We start from the raw sequence: 25818 nt of genomic DNA, 5'->3' as shown, positions 1-25818 counted from the left end.
CTGACTGTGAGAATTAAGTGTATTGCAAAGTTGTAATTGAGAAGGAATAAACTAGTTTTATTTAAGGAAGGACTTGTAGAATTTAGAATCTGTGCTAGCCGTCCCTAATTTAGCTGTGTAAGACTAGAGGGAAGGCAGCTAGTCATCACCACCTACCGACAACTCTTGGGCTACTCTTTTACCAACGAATAGAGGGATTGACCGTCACATTATAACGCCCCTACGGCTAAAAGGGCGAGCATGTTTGGTGTGACGGGGATTCGAACCCGCGACCCACAGATTACGAGTCGAGCGCCCTAACCACCTGGCCATGCCGGGCCCTCCAAGCATGGAAGCATTAATTGTGCGTGACCAAGTAAAAACTTTGTGTTGTATTTTATTTATGGAAAATAATTCACCATCTCCTGTTTTTCAAAAATGGTTAACTTGACCAGTGTATTTGTATTGAACATAGTTTTGATAATGAAACGTTAAAACTAGGAGCATTGTATGAGGATATACTGTATATTATAATTAAATACAAAAATAAAAAAGGTGGTAATGGGGAGGAGGGTCAGTCAACGAACCCACCTCTGGATATACTCTGTTAGTCTGTTATGGATCAAAATAACATTTAAATATAATCTAACGTTCAGAATACATCGTTATCCATACATCATTTAAACACCTTCATTACTTTGACTTGTCCCCTTAGGGTGTTAAAATCTTTCTTGAGTTCTGGAATTATTCCACCTCTTGCCCACTAAAGTTTTATACAAAGAGTCTTTAAGCTCATTATAAAGACTACGACTTTTTACTGTCAGAAACTACGTATGAATAATCGTGGCTTCAAAGATGTATTTTATATTTTCTCCTGGATGTGCTGTTTGTCAAAATCTAATGGCCTCATGTTGGTTTGTATTAATTAAAAAGGTAATGTATCTTCTACCAGCTGTAGATTAAAGAAATTTTACGTTTGGTAGATCAATTATGTAGAATTCAAAACTATTATAACTATTGCTCTAATTTTAATGATAAAATCATTAAACAACTACTTATTAATTCTTATGCTATCTTTTAGGTGAGGTTTAATGCATATAATCCTCAGTTGAAGGTCAGGGTCATCTCATTTTGATAATGATTCGATTCTTAACCAATTTTTGAGGAAATTAGTTATTTTTAATGAAGCAACAAACTGTCTGCTCTTAATCATGACCAGTTCTTGAAAAAATTGGTTCTTTTTAATGAAGGACAAACTTTCTGCTCTTAACCTGATAATTGTCTCTAGGTATCTTAGTTGTAGTCATATTTGAATTGTTCGTATTCACTCTTTGGTAGAACAATTAATACTTGAAACCGTCGGTACTTGATGAAACTTCATAATTCAGAATTGAGGGAAACAAAAGACAACTTTACGTTAAACAAATATTTCATTTATTATTACCAAAGTATAGAAAATTTCACAAATTCAAGTATGGTAGACATTCTTCCAGTAGTGCAGCCTTGGAGTATTTAAGCTACCTCTGTGGTACTTCCTTTAAAAATGCAAAATCATTGTAAAGGTTATTTCCAAAGAGTGAATAGTCCCTCCCCCCTCTCTCCCATTGAGACATAATTCTGTTCATCCTACCCTGAGAAAACATGCTGGAAATACCTCTAACTGGATAAATGTTTTTTCTTACCATCTAGTAATTGTAAAAATATCTTCTTTACTGTGATACTACCCCCTGGAAGTGTTTTAGTTACCTATACCATGATGGCTTACTTGAAAGATTCACACTCGTATTTGTACCTAACATACACAACGACAGCTGGATTATTAAGTTGCCTGCGGATCTGGGAACATGCTAGTATTGTTCCCATTGCTAAGACAATAGTACTCTACTTCAATGATAAAATTAAGGTAAGTTTGTCTTCTTTAAAGACAGAAATTGAGGTTCTTTGTTTTGATGAAAATAAAAATACCCAGTAGGTAGTCACGGCAAAAATCTAGAGGATATTTACCAGCCATAATTTGAAGAACATAAATTGTTACATTTTATGACTTCATAGTAAGTTTGTAATAGGGTGATGGGTGTTGTATAGCAGAGGTTGCATTCATATTCTATCTCTGAATGAATAAAAGATCAACTTCATAAGATGATTCAGAGACTGCACATAAGAGTTAGGACATTTGAATCAATTATCCATGAGGTGACTGTTTAGAATGGTTTTTGAGTAGCAGCATTCATAAACTTTTCAACTGTGATATGAGTAACAGTAAAGCTCTTCCATATAAAGCCTAATATTGTGGTTGTTAAAATCAAGGTGTTTATACCTTAATTTTATCATTGAAGTAGAGCATCCATGTCAGTTTCTGTTACATTACATTATATTTTTATCACCATTTTTTTTTCCTTGACTGAGGCTTGGATGTAGAACCCAAACCTTTTATCAAATTCGCTCACCTTGGCTGCTAGGTAATACCAAAGCTGACCATGTGCTGACCACACTGTTTCGAGATAATTTTTTCATTCGTGTTCTTTGAATACCTCTGAGCTTACTCTGGTTCGCTGCATATTTATCTGATGAATCATTTGATTCTGTGACTGGCCACACCTCCTACACTTCCATGGTTCACTCATCAGATTTCACTCAAATTATTTATTTATCTTACCATTTGAGAATTTTTTGTATGGAGCTACTTACGATAATTTTGGCTTGAATTTGGACGTTTCTTAATGCGTTTTAATTCTTTACTGACATATTCCCTAGTCTGGTGGTTAGGGTGCTCGACTCGCAATCTCTAGGTCTCGAGTTCAAATCCAGTCACTGAACATATTCGTCCTTTCAGCTATAGGGGTGTTATACAATTACGGTCAATCCCACTTTTCTTTAGTAAAGGAATATCTCAAGAGTTGGCATTGGGTATTGTAGACTAGCTGCCTTCCCTCTAATATATCAATTCAAAATTAGGGATGACTACTGCAGATAGCCCTCGATGAGCTTTGGGTGAAGTTCAAAAACAAACAAACAAACAAACATATTCTCTGATCCTCTAAGTCGCCTCTAATATTTATCTTCATACCTATTTATGCTCTCAATCACTTGTGGTCTGAAAGTGGCATTTTTTATTTCAAAAATTAACCTATTTGCCTGCAATGTTGGATTTAATCGAGTGTTGAGAGATACCACACTTTTAAGGAACAAATGTGTTGATTTCTTTGCTAAAGACGTTCCACAGATGCAGGTCATAAATGTTTCTCTGTCACTGATCAATTATTACTCGCCACAGACAGCTCACTAACGTTACTAATGCTTGAATACAGTGATAAACCTTTTCTTGGACTGTAAGATTGAGTTTTGATGTTGTGCCATCTCGAACTAAGAAATATTTTCTTCTTCCATACATTAAGCTAGATGTTAGTTACATCCGTTTGGGAATACGTGAGTTAAACATCGCCTTGTATAAGGCTGGTATTTGTGACTCCTCTTCTTAAAGAAGCTATGGTGCTGATTCTTGGACAATCCACCATGTGTCGTTACAATATTCTAGCTAATCATACTCATGCTCCTGTTTTCGCAAACCAATTGACAACTTGAATCGTCCTTTCACTTAAAAATTTTTTTGTAGGTATGATGGAAGCTCCCTTCATCATAAAATAACACAATATCTTGTGTAACAGTTAGAGAGAGAGAAAAAACAACAACACAATAATCGGAACAAATTGTCAGAAGTCTTGGTATTGGAAAAGCTAGTTTCGACACATTGGTACGTGTGTTATCTTCAGTTTCACGTTGTTTTCTGGCATAAAAACTGGTAATAAACGCCCAAGTGAGCCAGGAATTTTGAATTCCTTTAGTACGGAGGAAGTCAGGAAGCTAAAACAACATGAGACTGAAGAGGACACACGAATGCGTCGAAACAAATTTCTCCAGTATCAAGACTTCTGCCAGTTTGTTGTGTTTTTTTCCTTTTTTTTTCTATAGAAGCTCCATTCCTCCATACAATACTTGCTAAGTTTGTGCAGAGCTACATTTTCTTCAAAGGCATCTCTCTTCACTAACGTGTCCGCAGCCGTAAAACTGTTTGGTTCTTGTCCAGATCATCTATCCAAATCGTTTTGTCAGGCAGATATTTTGTGTATTAATAGCTTCTTGAACTTTTAAAACACAGTAAAATACCTTCAGAAGATTTCATTTTCTCTCCTGATTGCTTTGTGTGTGTGTGGTATGAATGAATCAGGAAACTCCACATAAAGCCTCACATCAATAAGAAGTATGCATGCAGGATGGAATACACGAACGTCCTATTAAATGGGGTGGGCGCAAGGGACAGCAAATCATTCTTCATTCAAGGCTTATGTAATTATGCGTCTTTTAGATGTTAGGTAATCGTTACAAAAGTAAGCTTCATGTGCGGCAACGGAGAAAAATTTATTAATTGTGCAATCACTTTCAGTAGGCTTACGTCCATTAATATATGAATCTGAGAGTTAGATGGTAATCGCTTTGACTTTTTGATTTTAATGTGGATATTAAAGTCACATAAAAAAACAGAAACATTGTTATTATGTAAATGATATTTTTAAACTTATGTTAGACATGATATTTTGTAAAAAAATATTAATCATTATTTAATAAATTATACATTAGAATCGGTTGTATTTCTTATTCTCAGATTGTAACGACACATTATTTTTCAAGCGGTAAGATTTGACAGTAATCGAGAGTTGACTTATTTTTAGAACAACAGGAGCAAAAGAGAGAAGAGCAGAATCGAGGAGTGTCGTGTGTGTGAAGGGTGTAATTTTTACAATGCGAAACACAAGTTCAAGTGTATCTCTTTTAATTTGCATGATTGGAGTTTTGACTTTTTTAAACTCAGGTACGTGCTACTGTTAAACTTTAAAGATAAAACTGTTGCATTTTGATTTACTTTTTCTGCTAGTGTAGTACTAGTTCCAGATTTTACTTACTCGAATTTGACATGTCGTATAAGTTATAACTGTTGAATAGCCTTAGGCTTAACCGGTAACTATATCCATAAGTTTAGAGACCTCATCTGGTCGACCCGGGTATGCATTTGGCCTTACTATAGTATATAACTAATAAGTTAACATTGTGCACCAAGAACACACGTAGTTTCACAGTTAAGTCTTGTTAAAGATTTTACTTAGAGTAAACTCGCCAGTTGAAGTACTTTATTTTCCTGACACTGTAAATGTAATACTAATAGGGTAATTGACTTTTTAATTTTATTTTTTTATGAAGTTATGGAATGAGTTGGCATCAGCATGTGGTAGAGGCCAGTATTTTAAAGTTTACATTTGTCTTTAGTTTCATGTTAAACTAATTAAAGTTTATATTAGTTACACTTTGCTGTATTGGAGTTTAATTTTTAAGATAAGATTAAGAGTGATATTGATGATTTTCTAAAATTTGAAAGCTAAAGGTTGGGTTTTAATTTTTACCTCCCCCCCCCCTTTTTTTTGCGAGAGATGGATATGCAAAGGCAGCCTTGAAGTTGAACTTCATATTGAAGAAGAACCAAATGGTCCATTGTTCATTTAGTATTGTTAAAGTTATTCATTTAAAGGTAATGCACAGGCACATGTAGTTATATATTTGAATTTCAGTTTATTAAACAGTAAGAGAAATATAATATTACTTCTAATTATTAGTAGGTAAATTCTGATTGAATGTACTGTCAGAACTAATGATTAACTTATAGAAACAAAAAGTGTTCCATATTATTTCTTGTGCTATCCTTCCTCATCGTGTTAATTGTCAGCCTTAAAATTCATTTACACAGATGGTTACGATCACATTACCTAATTAGTAGTAGTATTAATAAAATTTTTGATTATTTGTTTCTTGTTTGCAAGTAATGCCTAAGGCATATAGGCTTTTGAAGAAGATATTTGTCACATTACTAGTGTAATGTGTTAAATATTTTTCAAGCATATATGTAAATTATATGATGCTAATTTATCCTTTTAGGGAGTTTATTGAAAATCTAAGAAAGGTTGTAATACTTAATTATATGGTAAATTGTTAAACATTGTAAAGCCAAATGCTCAGCAATGATGCTGTTGGACTAAGTGTTAATTGTAAGAGTTAAAAGATGAGAAAAATTAACAGGCCAAACTAGATAAAAAATGTATTTAACTTGATTGGAACTAGAATTTAAACTCCCAGCTCATAATAATGTCTTGAGATAAACGTTCCATTTACTGAGCTAACAGGGTTTCAAGCCATGAACACGTGTCCCTCTACGTCCATGTAAAGCTCTCGTTACACCTATACCTTATTATTTCTGAGTTATGTAGTGGTGCTAGTTAAAGTTTTTTTGGCTGATGCCGTTAGATGATTACCCAACCATATTGACCGAGACCAATATTTTGTGTTAGTGCAGGTAAGGTACTTTTAACTAGTGAAACAAAATTTAACAAAATGGTGATTCTTTGCTGGTTGCATTTATAACAAAAATTCACAAATATTTACTTTGTGCATTTAGATCAGGAAATACATATCAAAAATAAAATTCACAAAGTTTATAAAATACTTTGCATTAATGCTTCTAGAAATATTAAGCAAAATAAACAACACATACACACATATACTTTAACTTTTGAATTGCAACAGTAACTTTCATTAGTTGATAGTAGAAACTTTATACATGTAAACATAATTATTAATATCACCACAAAAAAAAAGTCAGCCTAAAACTATTTGACAAAATTCAACCTAACAACTTCAGAGAACAAAAAATCTGCTTTTGGCTTCAAAACAGAATGTGAATACGCTTGCAAGCAATGCAGATCAAGACGGGGAAAAAAATACAAGAAGAAATTGATGTGGTATGTTTTGTAGTAATAATAATAATACATTTAAATAATAATTCAAGTAATAAAAACAACAACACCAGAATTGTACTCATTGCTTCTTAGTTGTTTGCCTTTTATGTTCTTTTAGTACCACCAGAGGCTGGATATAATCAGAAAAATCAAACAAAATTTACATGAGAACGAAGCACGTTAATAAATCTGGGATACAAATTAATTTAGCATTCACAATGAACTTCTCTTTGGCACCGTGTAGAATAAAATACAGTATTGATTCATAAGCATGTACATTTTCATATAATCTGTATTAAGTAGCACACACAACTACTGTCATCATTAATTCAATGCTGTTTCAACTGCCTGTTCACCTGCATTTCACAGATTCTAGAATATACACAAATGTGCAAGGAAGCAAATAGTGTAATTTTATTAACTTAATTATTTTTTGCTTAACTTTTTTTCAAAGACTTTTATTTTAAAGTTATTACTGCTTGCCAAGTATTAGTTGTATGTATAATTAATTAGTGTACAAAATAATATTGTTTCACTTGTCCATATCAAACTAGTGTCAATCACTGATTCGAAAATTAATTTCAAAAACTATTTAAAGAAAGCAAGGAATATTTTACATGCATTAAGAATTTTTTTGTTTATCAAATCCAAACTTTTTAGTGTGTTTACATATCATGCATGTAGAATATTAAACATTAGATAACATGTAGTCTAACAGTATTAGTCCTGAGCATAAATTACTTTATTTTCAATAACAAAACAAAATACAAACCCGAGGAGTTACAATGAGAATAAAAATGTTATCTTTTTGTTAATTATGTTGAAACTATGTATTCTCCCAGTTTTAACTCTATTGTAGATATAATGACAACATTGTGGAAGCTACCTCACACAAACATCCACTGCATAAGATCACAAATGACTTTTTTCAACTTTCACACAATCGAACTTCACTCGCATACTTCTCAATAGATTTCCTCTGTATTTATATCAGTACTTCAAATTAGCACTTAACTACAGAATATCCATTCACTACAACCCTACTGATTCATATTCATACATACATACTCTACAATGACTGTTTCCCTGTGTTCAATCCCCTATTTACATTTACTTTGTCTCAATCATTTTTGCAGCGATAACAATGATTTCTTTAAGAAGACTAATGAATAAATGATTTATTTCTCTGGATGTTATCTTACTTATATAATTGGTAATTTGATGAACAAGGATGCATCCATTGCATGAATCGAAACTTTCTATCAATACAACAAACAGACAACATTCCAAATGTAATACCTTATCATTCGATGATCTAAGCAATGATTGATAAATGGATAATTTTCACATTTTACAAAACAATCCAATAACAAAAGACAATCTCATTAATCAGTCAGTTCTTACTTATACCCATAACTTATACCTCCATGATATCTTTGTGCACTTCAATCTGTTATCAAATTAATCTCACTAATCCTGTAGCCACCCCTGTTGTGTAGCTTGTGATCACATTCATGAACACTCTCTTATAGTTGGGCCTAAAAATAAATTTTCAATCAAGTAATCTTTCATTTATATGCTAGTTGGTTATTTGTAATCTGTAATTGGTGTCGAATATCGTACATTGATGAGACTGGACACATGGTCAGTGAGTAATTTGGAGAACATCGTCATGAAATGAACAGTAAAAATAATCAATCAATAACCCAACATGTGCATAGAGGATGTGTTGCTCTCCTATTGATGGAGAGTTGCAGTCTAATAATGTTGACATTACAGGCTTGTGTTGTACACATTGATACATGAAGAAGTGAGAGTTTCGTTCGAGGCTTGGCATGTGTGCAACAATTTTTTCAGCAGTGGCACAAAGTAATGGTAATCTTATGTGGAGAAGCAAGTAATATTTGTCAACTGTTTATCTCCAATCTCCCCCTCATCAATATTCAAGCTTAATTTAAACCATCTTCAATGAATCTTACTATAAAGATGATCCAGCGTGTGTGCTCTCAATCATCGTTATTTTTTGTACGGTAACTGGAAACTGTCCAATGTTGTATGCAGACTATTTTGTTTTTAGGATTTTTGTGCCTGAGAGGGGAGGGATTAAAATACCTCAGAGTAAGATGCAATGTTTTTTTTTTTATAGACTTTTGGCTTTGAATTTAAAGAGATAAATACTTAATAAGTTAAATGAGCTAATTATTACCTTCCTAAAAGCAGGTTAAGCAATTAGTATCCAATTAGGTCATTGGGGATTTGATAACAAAAGAAAGAAGGAAAAGGAACAAAATCTAACAATTGTTACTTCATTAACTAGTATCTTTAAAGAATCTCCAAACATCCTACTATCTAGCCTGCCTAATTGGAGCCCATCTTTAGCATGTATTAGCTCGTCAAGAAATTAACATTGCATTTTGGAACCTTTTCATTACCCCCCCCCAAAAAAAACATGCATCACATGTAATAGTTACATGAACCACCTAAACGTCACGCTAGAGTAGCCTATATAATGTGTAAAGTTTAGTATACTCTAATCCCTTATAGTAAAATACACACGATGAGACACGCATTCTGCATGTAATGCCATTTGGACACAAGAACACTTCTGTAGCCACAAAGAACAAAGAAGTTTATGGAAATGTTTTGAACGTTCATAAGTGTCAACGATGGTTCAGCAAATTTCATTCAGGTGACTTTAGCCTTACAAACTGTGATGGCAGAGGTGACATGTTAGAATTGATGCTCTGAAGACACTTGTTGAGTCTAACCTAAGGCAAAACACTTGTGAAATGGCCCTGAAATTGCATGTCTCTCATGAAAAAATACGTAAACATCTACGGAATATGGGAAAACTCCATAAAGGTGTTTAGGTGCCTCACAAACTCTCCAATGATCATTGTTTCCAACATCTGAACGTTGTCTTGTCTCTTCTGGTACGTAATGTGCGTGAACAATTTTTGACGGAATTGTCACTGGTGATGAAAAATGGATTCTTTATACACTGAAGAGCTTAAGATTTGAATTCCAACATAAATCTTGCCTATAATGAGAGGAATGTGACCAGGACTAATCTTTTAAGTGCTGTAAAGTAATTTTCTTTATAATTTATAGTGTCTGCATTGTTTGGTAATCTCTTCTAACAGGATGTATCAAGTAACTAGGGTCAGGCGGTGTTATTGATACCACCTGTACTGTAAACTATTACATATATTCACTAGTAGTGGCAATTAGTTTTGTCTGTATAGTGAAACAACATACACGGACATATGTTGACTGAAAAGCTTTCTTAATATCATATCTACAGTAATGTTGAAAGGCGCCTGTGCTGGACTGAACGAGAGTGACCACTAACAGGCATGATAGTTCACGGCAAATGTACGAAGTTCACGCTGCTAACCTCACGATTTATTTGGCACAATAAACAAAAGTATGGCTGCAATGAAACATAAACTTGAAATAACAAATACATTTATGAAATAAAATTAAAATGTTTTTTATGTACATGAAATCCTAGTTAAAAATAAAAACTCATTTATTGTTTAGGTTTATTTACAAATATTATTTTTGTGTCTTGTATATTACTTGAAACCATAAGGAGAGTATGTGGTAATTAAAAATACATAAAATGTAAATTTTATGGACAATACAAATTTTTGGGGATTTCAAAATAATGTACTAAAACATAAAAAGTAATAAGTTCAAATCTGGAACAAATATAAATATTGTAATTATTTCTTATCAATACTATTTCCTAATGTAATTTTCCAAGATATTAAAGATCATAATGGAAAATAACTAAATTAATCAAAAGTAACAGGCTTTATGTTTCTTAAACTACGTGCATTTATGAAAGTTTTTATGAAGTTTCAATCATATTCATCCACTTATTTTATTCTTGGAAAGAAATATAGCAAGACTTGCACTGGCTACTCGGAAAGTTATTAGCTGGCGGTCATTGAGTTAAACCTGAGCAGACGCTACAGGCATCTGGCCGAAAATCCTTATGAAAGTTTTTATGAAGTTTCAAACATATTCATTCACTTGTTTTATTGTTGGAAAGAAATATAGCAACACTTGCACTGGCTACTCGGAAAGTTATTAGCTGGCGGTCATCGGGTTAAACCTGAGCAGACGCTACAGGCATCTGGCCGAAAATCCCAATTTACCCATCGGCATCTGATAACATTTATATTTCTTTGGCTGAAAACTAATCTAAATCATGTTATTATCCACATTTTATAAATAGACTGGAAATTTGATTAGGTATGATAATTATTAGGACATCATGGAAATAATCCTGGCAGAACACACAAAATATTATGAGTTTAAAAGAGTTAATAAATTAGACATACATGTGGTTTCACCTGGGTATGAATATTAACAACATAGTGAGAAGTTCAATCACAATATGGACTTGCTGTGGTTATGATGATAATAATCTGACATGTAACTACACTTCTGATTTATTTTGACCTTTATAGTTGAAGGAGAGGTTTGACCTTGGCATGTAAATATTCCCTCATAGGTATTATGTGTGCAATGTAGCTGAATGTAACCAAAACTACCGATAAAAGACAAAATTCAACCGCTTTAAATAACTCAAACTTTCATTTACTTATTTTTTCTTTCTCTTTATAATTATGGATTGTGTAATGTAACATTACTTAATTTCTTAGGATAAGTGTCTGTTGTACAGTTACTGTCCGCATGTATCTTACATCCTTTATAGCAAACAAACTTAAGATTTTTGTAAACATGTTGATTAATGTGATCAAGATATTTGAACATGATTTTTATGACTCTGATCCCTATGTATTTAGAATTTGGTTAGAGTAAATCTTCTCTGAAAAAAAGCTTGTAAGCTTCTGTAGTAAATAGGTTTTGAAAATTGATAGATAAAGTTGGTTTGTTTGATTATACACATGCATGTTTTAACCAATATGGTGCACATCTGCATAAAAATGTGCACACATTATATGCGTGTATGTATCACATACTACACATTCACTATAACCGCCTCGTCGCTGTTGGAAAATTAGATATGAAATGTATTGATTGGACATACTTGGGTATTCTATGAATTATTTATCAAACAACTCCAAAACTTTGAAGGGGATTTTTTGAATGATAAAAAACAACAACAAACAACTGTCTTGCATTGCCAAATGGACAATTCATGTAGGTCTATGTACATGTATAGGTTGTATAGTTTTGGACATGCATGTAATTGAATTGTTGACATGTCTCTCTCATCCAGCTGTCAGAACTTACATAATGTATTACTTCCATGCATGCAAGAAGTTCTTCAGTCAACTTGAGTAAAATATTCAAGTACATGATTGTTTTTAAAGGTGTCCGGTGACCCTTAAAACAGCATTCTGGTTACTTCTTCCTTCATAAAAATACCATCTGTGTGGTAGTATTTACATTATTGTAAGTTCTACTAATAGAAGACATCAACATATCTTTTAAGTACTACTTTAGTACTGGAATGATCTTACATGTGTGTGTAATTCAAGCCTTTTTTTTTTCTATATACTATAGTTTGTCTTGGGATAAACAGTACAAGTGCTTGTTTATTAACTAGTTAACATTTTAAAATTATTTTTGGTGGATATATTACGTGAAGTGTTTTTAATTAGTGCCATTTTTGGACACGACAATTGAGATGTTCTCTGTCATGTTCTATGTTCTCTGGGAAACAGCTGGTTTAAAAATTTTAATTGTTCACTATATAATAGATATGTTACTGTTTCTTATTGAATAGTACAAGTATGTACTTTATTTGCATATAGAATTCTATAGAACATAGGATAATTTCTAAATCTTTTAAAGTAAGTTATTCCCATTAGTTTGTAAACATATTTTTGGTTGATATCAGAAATTCAAACATTCATACATTACAGGTATAAAAAGCTCATATATCTGGTGCACACTTTTTAGTATATGAATTTGAAAAAGGTTTTTTGTTGTACAAAAAATAACTTTTATACACAGATGTTTCTGTATATAAAAGCTATCTTCAAGTATATGTATTGTTTGTTTCAGTCCATGGATTCATCTTTTCTTTAATCCACACGTCCCCCAGTGGGACAGCGATAAGTCTATGTATTTACAACCCTAAAATTGGCAGTTAGATTCCCATCAGTGCATGCAGCAGATAGCTCGACGTGGCTTTGCTATAAAATAACACACATACTTTAGTGAAAACAAATCTTCAGTAACATATTCACGTTTTCCTTGTGTTCAATATGTAGAAGGTGTTTTATTCAACTGGAGGAGCTTTGGCTGCACCATTTTCTTTTTAAGTCCAATAATAGATTATTATTTATAACAATTGGTGTTGTCCAAGACTGTTTAGAGCCAACCAAGTTGCTTAATCATCTGTGAGAAGATAACACATTGACTACTACAAAATTTGAGCTATGCCCGACCAGCATTACTACATAGAGTTGTACTTAATTCATACTAGAGTTAGTTTTTTATGCACAAAAGCAGACAAACATTCAGCATCCACAGGCGAGTTCACAGTTTGATAATTTCCCGGTCGTAGGTAAACTAATATGGGTCCATGTCAGATGCTTTCCTGTTGTTATGAACATGTACTAATTAAGAACTTTTAATTAACAAAACAAACTAGGCATTAAGTCACATGAAGAAAAACTAATTTTTAAACTAGTCTTCACATGTACTTGTGTATAAAGTTCTCTTGTTTTTAAACTAGTCTTCACATGTACTAGTGTATGAAGTTCTCTTGTTTTTAAACTAGTCTTCACATGTACTAGTGTATGAAGTTCTCTTGTTTTTAAACTAGTCTTCACATGTACTAGTGTATGAAGTTCTCTTGTTTTTAAACTAGTTGAATTAAACACTTTCAGAATGTGAAAACATCAGATCATCTCAACATTTAATAGCAGTGAAAGATCAGGTAGTGCCACACACTTATGATTCTGCCTATTTATCTAACTGGGCAACCGCAGTTCACGATCAGTCTTCTTCGACATCACAGCAAATCCCCAGTTATTACAAGATTGAGGTGGTAGGTCTGAATTACTTAGTTATAAATGTTTATTGTAAGCATTAAGTATGTGTACATACACAATATATATGCATCTGTTCTTGTTGTAATCTAAAATCTTTGTGGTTAACCTCTGTCGAATGCTATTGCTATTTTACTGTTTATTTTTATATTTATTTTTAAGCTGACTGAACTAATCTTTTTTTAAGGTAACTTTTGAAACCTTGTATGTTGTTTGGTTACATTCTGCACAAATTTGTAAGGTAATTTGTCATTAAACTACATTTATTAAATATTATGGATTTATACTGTTTGTAATGATAAAGAACTTTTAGAGTCATAAGTATGAAAAGCTTTTCTGTTTATTCTGACAATCTGGAAATGTCAGTATTGGTTTGGCAGGTAGTGAATTAGAACACGGTTATTTTTATGTGCTTAGTTATTGCATTATTTACATTAAAATGTACATAGTTACGGCATTGCTAACACTCAGATTTACTAATAAACACAGTGCACCATTCTGTTCATTCAATTCAGGTTTAAGTCTATTGATTTATTGACTTTCACTGCTTATAAAGGAAAGTTTATTGAGCAATAGATTGAAGGAGAATACAGAGCAGGCCATTAATTATTACTTAAAAGTGATCAATAAACATACATAATATTAGGGTATGCCATGTAATTTTTGATGGGCGTGTTCAAAGTAATTTCTTCCAATGTTGTATCTACCAAATGTGCACTTACAGATGTGTGTTTTAAAAAAAAAGACGTATACATAAATATGGTTTACAGGTACGTGTATGTTATTATCTGTGATTTTGTGCTTTCGGAAAGCTGCAGCTCATTTATCTGTAAGTGATACCTCAATTTGAGGAAATGACTGCAGTATAAAACATTTCAGGTAGTTATGCTAATATTATATGTGATTGTTAAAAACGTAAAACCAAATGTACAAAGTTTAAGATCATTTGACTATTTCATGAGATATGATATTCTGACTTCTATTTCTTTGGAATTAAAGTAAGTTAAAATAATCCAAGTATTTATAAGGTTTTTCAACAGAGGTGGCTTCAGCTTGAAATTTGAAACAAATGTAAGATAATGACAAAACAGTGCAGTCACAGAAAATTAAAAACCCTCTGTAAAAGCAGTTCTTTTGAAGATAGGTAATTTCATCTTGTGACATTTAATACATTGGATACAAAACGTTTTTTGTACTTCCTTATTTATCATATTTTTTGAAAGGAAAATTAATAGTTGTTTAGCAAGTATGCTTAATTTAATCTTTTATTTCAGATTTTTATCTTTGATGTAAACTTTGTAATTATATTTTATGACAACTTTTCTGTGCTCACATCTGATTCAGATTCTGTACATTTTAAATATGTTGAAGTTTGCAAGAATCTTTGCTTAACCTTTAAAATTTGGAAAATACTCTCCAGATTAATCTTATATGCATAAGTGGGGGTCAAAGTGTGCATGCCATGAACTTTTACAAAGAGCCATCCAACATGATATTGTGTATTTGATGCCAGTGTTACCAGCTATTCACTTTACTGTACATTACCGATTTACTGACAGTGTTATAGAGGAGAATGAATACCTGATGCAATATACAGAGATGCTGAAAAAAATTGTAGGTATGTATTTCAGAGGTTCAAGAGGTTAGACAATATTCAATCTCTACAATGAAGAAAAGAATTTTTATTCTTCACATGGACATCACCTTGCGTTCCAACTTATCAAGAGTCTGAATCAGTTCAATATTGTCAATTCAAAGACATATCTTGAGTACAAATTTGAATTTTTGTGTACAATAGACTTGTACATTTTACTAAAAGCTTACCATGTTGTGTAGATACACACAAATTCAGAATTATAGTTAACATTACTTCTCCCATTGGCTGACAACATGCACATTCGTTAATTTCATTCAAACTAGGTAAGGAATTCATTGAATCCAAATGTGTATGTATGTAAAAGATAATCAGTCTGATTTTGAAAAGTAGAAAAGATTAAGGTAAATTAAAGATGTGATAACTGGTATACTGTAGATGTCAGTATGTTTATCGCTTTGAATATTTTTTTAAGACTTAAAACCTTTTACAACATGGCTTGGCTAAAGCACTATTTAGTGTATGGTTGGTTTTTAATATATTTCTACAGAGCTTGTAAATATGCTATATACACAATAATGTTTGAGAATGCTTTTGTTACATTTTTTAAAATAATAAATAAATTAAGAATGTCATTTCTTCATTATCTGGTAGATTTCATAAAAAAATTGAGCATCTAATTTATTTTGATAACATTAAGTGTTTGATTTTTAATTAATACAAATATGAGAGCAAAATTTCACTCAAAACATCATAGCTATATTTTTTAATGATAGTTAATTCATTCTTTAGTCAAGAGTAAAAACTTGTCAATAAAGCAAATTATCTAAGTTAATTTTCTCTGTGTTGTTTACGGAACAGAATAAATTTATTTATACTCCCATTGCTGAAAAACACCAGGTAGAGAGGAGTTATCACACTGTTTTGATGACTGACAATTTCTGGTCGTGCAGAAATACATGTATTGTACATCAAATATGCATTACAGTGTTATTGATTTTCAATCTCCAAACTGCAAAGCAAAGTGTACACCTGTTTCAGTTTAGAGTGCAGTCTACGCTACTGTTGAATTATGGAGTGTCAATTCCTCTCCTAAAGTAACATTGTATTCATAAATATTAATACGTATAGGTGCTTGAATATTGATAGAAAATTGTTATGAACCCTATATTTACAGCTGGGATATTGATAGAAAATTGTTATGAACCCTATATTTACAGCTGGGAATGCTTGACACAAAGTTTGTGCAGCAGTTGTTAAAAATATTACTTTGTAATAATTTCACTTCTAGTTTAAGAAAATAATTAATTTTTATTTATTCAAAAACAAAACAAACCTTACTTAACACAAATATAAAAATTATGCTTTGTCAAAATAATTGTTTGGTGTTTGAATGTTTTAGAGAATTTGTACTTTAACTAGAAAATATATATATATATATATATATATATATATATACTGTGCCATAATCTTAATGCTACGTTTTTGGCAGATTACAGTGTTCCCGTGCACGTAATATTTGACATATTATGAAAATTTTCCCTGTAGTTTTTATGAATGTTTATTATTTTAGATGCTAATCAGTTGTTAGTTTAAATTACATTGAATATACATTAGCTATCATAATAACCTGTTTAAAATAATGTTTCTATCACAAAATAAGTGTTAATAATTGTTTAGCAATTGAAGATATTCAGTTTATACAAATTTGTGTAGTTAACAGTTTTAACTCATTCTCCAGATTTTCTAAAATATTTCATTGAGAAGTGAAAGTATTTCTGTAATACTAGATTTATTCAGCTACTTGTAAAATTCTAGCTTCTCATGAATGGTATGTAGATTCGGTTGTACAGATAAAGAAAATATATTTTTAAACGTGTTTGGAAAAATGATAATTAAAATTCTTCTGTCCAAAATATTCGTATTTAAAATGCTGTATTGTATAAGTATATTTCAAATTATCTGTACTAGTGACAAGGATCAAATTCATAGGTGCTCGAATGCTGGATATTAATTATCTGGTCATGGAAAGTTTTTTGTTGATAAAGTGTTTAATGTGTTCGTTTAAGATTTAAAAAAAAGTCTGTTTTAATGCATAATTGGTGGCGTATCGTATTTAGGAATAATATCATTATGGTTTATAATATGTTATAATTACATGTGTATTGATTGTGAAAAGTGTAATTTCATGCTTGAGGCTAAGTGTTGAAGTGTAGAATAATTTTACCACTGAGAATAAAAGAATTTTAACAAAAATATAAAATGATGTATATATACAGTTGGAATCCCGTTATAACGCGATAGTTGGGGTCCACGAAATGCAATAAATATATATATATATATATATATATATGTACAGAAGATTAAATTTTTTGTCGATGGTGCACATTTTATTTGAAATATTTAACTTCAACATTTTAGTGTGTACAATATTTAACCTGCTGTTACACACAGAAAAAAAAATTACTATTACATACATGTAATATTTTAGGTACATTTAATGTTTTGTATTAATGTGAGTAAAACAGACATGCTAGTACCTCTGTAAAAATACAGTATATGTAATACATATTAAGACTTGTTTCTTCAAGGTTTATAGTAGTATTAGTAACAGTGTGTATTAATCATCCATCTACTGTAAGTAACATTAATGTATACTGTTGATTTGTATGTGCTGCAGTAAACTGTTGTCACAAGATTATGAGTCATTAACATACAAAGAAATTTAATCTGTATTTTCATGCAAGATTTTGTATGAAGTACATATTTTGTGTGTGTAACACAAGTTGATCTACGACTTAGATGTACTTGCAGTGCTTATTATTAAGATTGTTCTTCGAACATTCTGAAATCTGAGTTAGAAATTTTATATTTTAAATATTATGGTAAGAGAAACATTATATTGCCAAGTTTTGAGGAGTGGTGTTAATTTGTGGTTGACACTGTTCATTAGTTATAGGTTCTCAGTGTGGCTCTTGGATTTTTCTAGTTTTAATTAGATTTTTTCCAAACTTTTATTTTTAAACCTACTCATGCTACATGTACTGTTGACCCAACTAAAGATAAAGAACAAACAGGGACTTGTTTATATGTTTTTTAAAGTATGTAGTTTGTTTTTTGTGCTGTTATTTATAATATGGAGATTGTTAAAGCAGTTATCATTGATATTTTTACTTGGAAATTACATGTATGGCTGGTTCATATTTAGCTTACGAGGCCACTCCTGTTTTTAAGTTTAAAGCTTCATTTATAGACTATCAGTTATAATCATAATTGTACTTATTCATTGTAAGTTTTTTTCTTTATGGTTATTCTATCATTTTTTTTCTCTTTTTTTACCATTGTATGATGTTGATTTTCATGTTTATAGGTTCTTGATGGTCAACAAAATCACCTCACACACAGAATTATTCAGAAGTTAAAAAACTCTCTTGCAAAACAGCTTGGCTTAGCCAGTGACAGCATTGGTATTAGTGAAGTCCAGGTAAATTTGAATTTTTGAAATGATAATTGATGAGTAAACACTAAAATGTACTTTGAAGATAAGTATTAAGATCATTGTGAAGTGAAAGTTTTTCAGACTTCCTTAATTTTTTTTATTATGTTAAGCTATATAAAGTAAGTTATGTTATTCTTTCTTGTCCTTACGGCATTATTAATTTAACAAAGTAATAACAATTGCATTTATTGTAATATTTTGTTTCGTGTCAGCAAATAACACGGTAGAATTAACTAAAACCTGTGGAGCTGAAATATAGAACCTTCATACAGTAAGATATCATAATTGTTAATTGTCTTTGTGGAAACATTTGTCTTTTCTGTATCTATATTTGTGCAAGTGAGTTTTATTTTTCGGAAGATTAAGATTTGATATCTCATAGAAAACGTACTGTATATAATTGGTGTGGAATATGTATAATTAAACATTACATTATTGTGTTAATTTGTGTTTATATTCATCAAGTTGTCAGGTGTAATAGTTTGAGTGTAGAAGATATATATATATTTTCTCACAGTCGACCTTTGGGCATGAGAGAATGTCAGATTTCTATATTAGTTATATTACTTGTGAAATACAAGAGTTGACAAGGCGTGTAGTAATGAGATTTAATGATGGTTGACATTTCATATGGTAAAATGATACTGGCTTTACCATTGTGCTCACTGAACGGTTGTCTGAGCCTGCTTACTTTGATAGTCAGTAGTAATTAGTTCGTCTTTATGTAAGTTTTTCTCGGAATTTTTTGTGAATAATATCAGTTTTTAGTTAGTTTGCTTGTGGCATCAACAAGCATGTAGATACAAATTTATTTGTGGCAGAAATTTGGTAAGTGCATGAAATTTGTTTTGTCGATTTTGGATGAAATGTATTTGAGGTGTTTTGGATAAACATACCACATATTACTGTAGTTGATTGCTTTATTTTTTAAACTAATAATGCTTGATTTGTTGTTTAATGTATACACCTATTCAAACTTTTTTAACTGATTTGTCAGTTTGTAGAACATGCTTGTGTGAATGTGGGAGAAAGACTTGATGAAAACTGCAGGAATTACAAGTACTGATTGATAAACTTGTACGTGAGAGCTCACATTTGTCGAACAGCTGGTATAATTCTGAATACTGACTTACTTGTACTGTCAAGTGATTGGTTTTCTCCAACGTATTGTTTTAAAAAGTAAATTGGCAACAAATACAAGTTATTAAAGACTTATTAAAGTTCAGAGAAGATAGTGATTTAAATTCAGTGTTTGAAACTGATATATATGTATGTTAGGCAATAACTGGTTGTATAGTGTTGATAAGATTCATAAATCTTTCTCTTCTATAAAGCCTTTTTTGGAGACAGACAGCATTGTTTTTGTGTATAGGATTATGCACTGTATGGAGAATGTTGTTTTGATGAGAATTACATTGATAGTGTCAAGATACTGGCTACATGCCTTTTTTTTTTGTAATGGGGATTTTTAGACAAATTGAATTCTTTAAACCTATGATGTAAAAATGTACTAGTAATTGCTTAAAGTTAATAAGTATTTGATAAACTGCTAGATTAATTATAAGTTGCATAAATTTATTTAGGCTTATGAAAGCTATGCCGTATATAAAACTATTGGATTACATGGAAAGAACATGAATTTTTATCCACAGGAAGGACGAGTAGAAGCCTATGTATTATTTTCCGTAGTAGACACGATCATTTTTAACCAGGTAGTACGTAACAATGCATTTGTTCTTCTTCCTGCAACACTGATATTACAGACAGTGTCCTTAGAGCAACTCCAGGCAGATATGGCCCCTGTGAAAGTAATGGGATTGAAAGCTAAAGAACCTCAAAAGGTGGGTGTTCGAAGAGTTTCATATAATGACTAGACTTGAACTATTAAATCAATTACGTATGACCAATGATTATATTAATTAGTTTATGATTAATTGATTAATGTCATGAAAATTATCAACTAATTGCAATTAGTGTTACCAGTTATTACCATTTTGATTATTCCAACAGTCAACTAACAGAAATTAAGATTAAATTGATAGTCAAGAAAATTGGTTGTTCTGGTTAATCCTGTTGTTAATTCTTCCAAAATCGATTAATGAAAAACTCAATCCTACTGTTCATTTGTAAAGAGTTGATGTTGGATGATATTGTCTAGCTGCCTTCCCTATAAACTGTCACTTCAAAATCAGAGAGATCTAACACAGATAGTTCTCTAGTAGCTTAATCCAAAAAATTCAACAAAATAAACCAACTAATATTGTGAATTGTCTCTGTCTGCCAGAAATATAGTTTAGGAAAAGCCATTAGGGTTTATTTTTAATTTTTTCTGTATCATTAAATTATGATACTATAGCTAAGCAAGTGACTTATTACAGTATGAACAAACTTACCTGAGTTTGTGACACATTTAAATATTAAATTTAGTTAAGCTTGTGACACATTGCAATATTAATTAGCTAAAGTTGACAAGTTATAGTATTAACAAATATAGCTAAGCTTGTGACACATTGCAATATTAATTAGCTAAAGTTGACAAGTTATAGTATTAACAAATGTAGCTAAGCTTGTGACACATTGCAATAGTAAGAAATGTAGCTAAGCTTGAGACATTACAGTATTAACAAATGTAGCTGAGCTTGTGACACATTACAGTATTAACAAATGTAGCTGAGCTTGTGACACATTACAGTATTAACAAATGTAGCTAAGCTTGTGACACATTACAGTATTAACAAATGTAGCTAAGCTTGTGACACATTACAGTATTAACAAATGTAGCTAAGCTTGACATATTACAGTATTAACAAATGTAGCTAAGCTTGTGACACATTACAGTAGTAACAAATGTAGTTAAGCTTGAGACATTACAGTATTAACAAATGTAGCTAAGCTTGTGACACATTACAGTATTAACAAATGTAGCTAAGCTTGTGACACATTACAGTATTAACAAATGTAGCTAAGCTTGTGACACATTACAGTAGTAACAAATGTAACTAAGCTTGAGTAATTTTTAGTTCCATCATAAAAATTGGCAAATATTAACTTGTCTAATAGTTAGCAAAATACAAACTGGATAACTACAACTTAAATCTAATGATGCTGTGACTAATGCTAACTAGCTTCATAGAGTGGGTTCTGCATTTTATGTTCTTGATAAGGTTACTTGAAGTGTGTAACTAAACTTTATTTGCACTAAGAAACCGTCTCTGCTGTGTTCGTAACTTGCAATACTTGTTATTAAAAGCTCAAAGTATGCTTAAAATGTACAGTATTTATTAAGGTAAATTTATTTTCTAATTATATCTTATGCAAAGGTGTAGAAGTATCCATATATATGTAATGTCAGTTTATACATGTTAAATAGCTCATTTTTCTAGAAGACAGTGTTCATGTTGTGTACTTTAATAGTCAGTTCTCATGTTTTGCTGGTTGAATACAATCTAACATACTGTATGTAACGTCAGTCATCTTCGTAATATGAGTGTTTAGGATTTTACCAAATAACCTGTCATTTTACAACAAATTTATGTACAATTCTTTTAAGTAATAAAAGTAATGTAGTATTGTACAGCATGAGTGGCTTGTTTACGTTTTAGTCTTATCATGTTACTCAATTCATGTAGAATATTCACAAAGCTAAATGTTACAGCTCTGTCATATATAAAAACAAGGAACCTACATGAAATTTATTTCCTGATATGTAGATACATGTATATCAGTGTGTGTTTCCCACTCAAAGTAAATTTTGTTTCAGTGAAATACAAAGGTAAGGGTTTACTGTATATCTATCAATGTTTTTATTTCTGAAACTAAAATCAACTTTGGTAGTTCATCTTTTTTTTTTTCTTCAATCTGTATATGTTTAAAGAATGTAGTCTTGGTAACAGTAGAAAGTTTCTTTATTTTTTTATAACATTTGCTCACGTATTTTTAAACTTGTAAGATAGCTATGTTTATAAAACAGTGCATAACGTTTTTTTTTCCATAGTAAAGTCTAAATGTTTTTTCTTACATCTCAGATGTTGTAAAATTTACAGAATCAGTACGTATATTAATGGTACACAACTTAGCATCTTGTGCGTGATGATTAATCAAATGTAGATGAAGTATTGTAATCTGTAAAAAATAGTTTTTAAAGAAATAGCATCAAGGAAATTTTAATAAATAAGCACAAGTATAAATTCTGTTTTCTTAACAGTTGTAAACATGTATACATGTTCTTTAGATAAACTAAACTGTTAGTTACCTAAAATTGTTTTTAAGTACAAAACTCAGTATATACAAAAATATTACTGTATACTTTTCATAGAGTTCATATCTTTAAGATGTGTTATTATACTCTTCTAATATAGAAGTTAAATTAGAAATCATAGGAGATATGTAATAGTTTTGTCCAAATTTTGTTAGGTTATTTTGTATTTGGATAAGATAATCAGTTGTTATACTTGTATGACATCAAGAGTATTGCTTTTCTGTAAAAAAAGGTATATTTTAATCTCAATTTTCATGTTAAGTTAGATTAGAAATCATAGCAGATATGTAATAATTTTGTCCAAATTTTGTTAGGTTGTGTATTTTGTATTTGGACAAGATAATCAGTTGTTATACTTGTATGACATCAGAGTATTGCTTTTCTCTAAAAAAATGTATATTTTAATCTCAATTTTCAGTGTTAAGGTAAATTAGAAATCATAGCAGATATGTAATAATTTTGTCCAAATTTTGTTAGGTTGTGTATTTTGTATTTGGACAAGATAATCAGTTGTTATACTTGTATGACATGATTATTTTCTACAAAATTTCTAGGGAGTTTTATTTTTCCTTTAACGTATAATGAACATTTATACCATTACAAGTAGATTTTCCTAAGTTCAGTTGGTTTTTGATAACTCAACAATAAGATATAGCAGATTAACACAAAATTTGCCATATAGCAAAATTAATATAACTTTGTTGCTTATTAAACACCCAACACTATAGTTCATAAGCTGATTTTAAAAAGCACTAAAATTGAGATTAAAATATCCCTTTTTTTTTACAGAAAAGCAATACTCTTGTTGATCTAAAATAATTATAATAAATATCTATTTATATACTTGAAAAATTAAACCCCGAACTAAAACTATTTGATAAAAAAATTACAGTATCTGTGAGCATACAATTATAGTTTGCACTTGGAAAGTATAAAAATAATAACTAAAAGCATAATTGTCCATATTGTATCTGCCCAACATGGGTATTGAAACCCGGTTTATAGCATTGTAAGTCTGCAGACATACCGCTGTGCCACTGGGGGGCAAAATAATAACTAAAAGCATGATTTGTCCATGTTGTATCAGTGATATATGTAATATAAAAATTATAAAACATTAAAGCTACATGTGCATGTTCCTATAAGGTAACACACAGACTCTCGTTTTACAGTATGACATAAAACACTTTAGAAAAAAACTATTCATTTGAGACACAGTAATATATTCCTTACAAAAGTTTTTAAATAGTTAAACATTTTCTGTTTGTCATGAGGTGTTGATTTTTGGTAAAAACAAGAGAAAAAGAGTAGAAATACCAATGTTTCCTGAATGATTGATAATAGAAGTTGTGCATCCATTTCTATATCCTCATGAGCACAGCTGTACATATAGTACCAGCAGTTTTCTTCTTTAAGGAAATGAATGCTTCTGTGGGAAAGAACCATGTGTGTGTCTAGACACGAGTTAATGACAGATATCAAGGTTATTAGGTTATTAATTATTTTCAATGTTCAAAGAAGATTGTTATTTAACATAAAATTTCTTCCAATTTCTACACTGCTAGCGTTAAAATACTAAAACATGCTAATTCTTGGTGGTATATTTGGATCTAGTTTAAGTCTTATTTTTTCATAATTACGTTTGAAACGTATTGTCCGTTGACTTTCCTAGTTGCAGATTTAGTATGTGTTTATACAAATTATTGCTAGATTTGTATATTAATTACTGTTTATTTTACACTAATAATCATCGGTATACATAAATTGTTGAATTCTATAATTGAGAAAAAGAAAATGAGAATTTTATGCAGGAAAGTTATATGAGCCTTAAGTTACAACTTACTACAGTTTAAGTAAATCTTTGGCTATTGCACCTACATGTAGCTGAGTATTTTGTAAGATCCTACATGTGGAAAGGTTTCTAAAGAAAGTAAAACTTACTGCATATTTTTACATTTTTGTATTTATAAAGATTTCACAACAGCTATCTTATTTCCTTCAGAAGCTGAAATTAAAATAGCAATTAAAGACCATCTCTTAACTTTGAATGATATTTTCAAACTTCAAACAAGGCCAAAGACAAAAGGAATTGCGTTTAAAAGACAGGTAAAACTAGAATGCAGACTAAACTGCGGGAAATGTAAAAGTAAAAGCATCATCTAGAAGTAAAATAGAAATCAAATAATGGTAGAGATACAATTTGTATCAGGTTTAACCTCTTTTTCACGCATGTGGAGAAGAAAAAAAAACACCAAACATTAAGATATGAATGCTGTATCCCACTGTGTTCCACTTATAAAACTACCATTCATGTTCTGCAGCCAGTTTTGGAAAGGAAGAGTACCTCATAATGAAACAATTATAAACATAATGTTAACTGTAGCTGGGTTTGTTGTGGAAGATACTGTAACTATTACCTATCTTTCAAACTTTAAAATTGAACTGTGCCAAAACTTAAGCTATACAATTGAAAAAATAGATGTGTTAGAAGAATGAAAAATAAGATTGATCCTATTTTGGAAAAAGTGTAGACATAAGTATACCCAGCCTACACCTATTCAGTGAACTATTAAAATGTGCATTTAGTTTTTAGGAATTAACTTAAGGCA

At 30.9% G+C, this 25818-nt stretch overlaps 1 protein-coding gene across 1 annotated transcript in view; it reads left to right on the top strand.

Annotated features, from left to right (window-relative positions):
* Positions 1-25818, top strand: part of LOC106462506 (receptor-type tyrosine-protein phosphatase R-like) — a 65102-nt gene that overhangs the window by 11290 nt on the left and 27994 nt on the right. The window contains exons 3-5 of the mRNA XM_022389791.1: positions 13697-13857; positions 18823-18936; positions 20535-20792. Coding sequence (XP_022245499.1) covers positions 13697-13857; positions 18823-18936; positions 20535-20792 — 533 coding nt within the window. The remainder of the gene's footprint in view (positions 1-13696; positions 13858-18822; positions 18937-20534; positions 20793-25818) is intronic.

Source organism: Limulus polyphemus, unplaced genomic scaffold (genome assembly GCF_000517525.1).
Source record: "Limulus polyphemus unplaced genomic scaffold, Limulus_polyphemus-2.1.2 Scaffold1186, whole genome shotgun sequence".
Taxonomy (NCBI): domain Eukaryota; kingdom Metazoa; phylum Arthropoda; class Merostomata; order Xiphosura; family Limulidae; genus Limulus; species Limulus polyphemus.
Note: the sequence above shows the minus strand (reverse complement) of the source record. Positions and strands in the feature narration are given on the sequence as shown.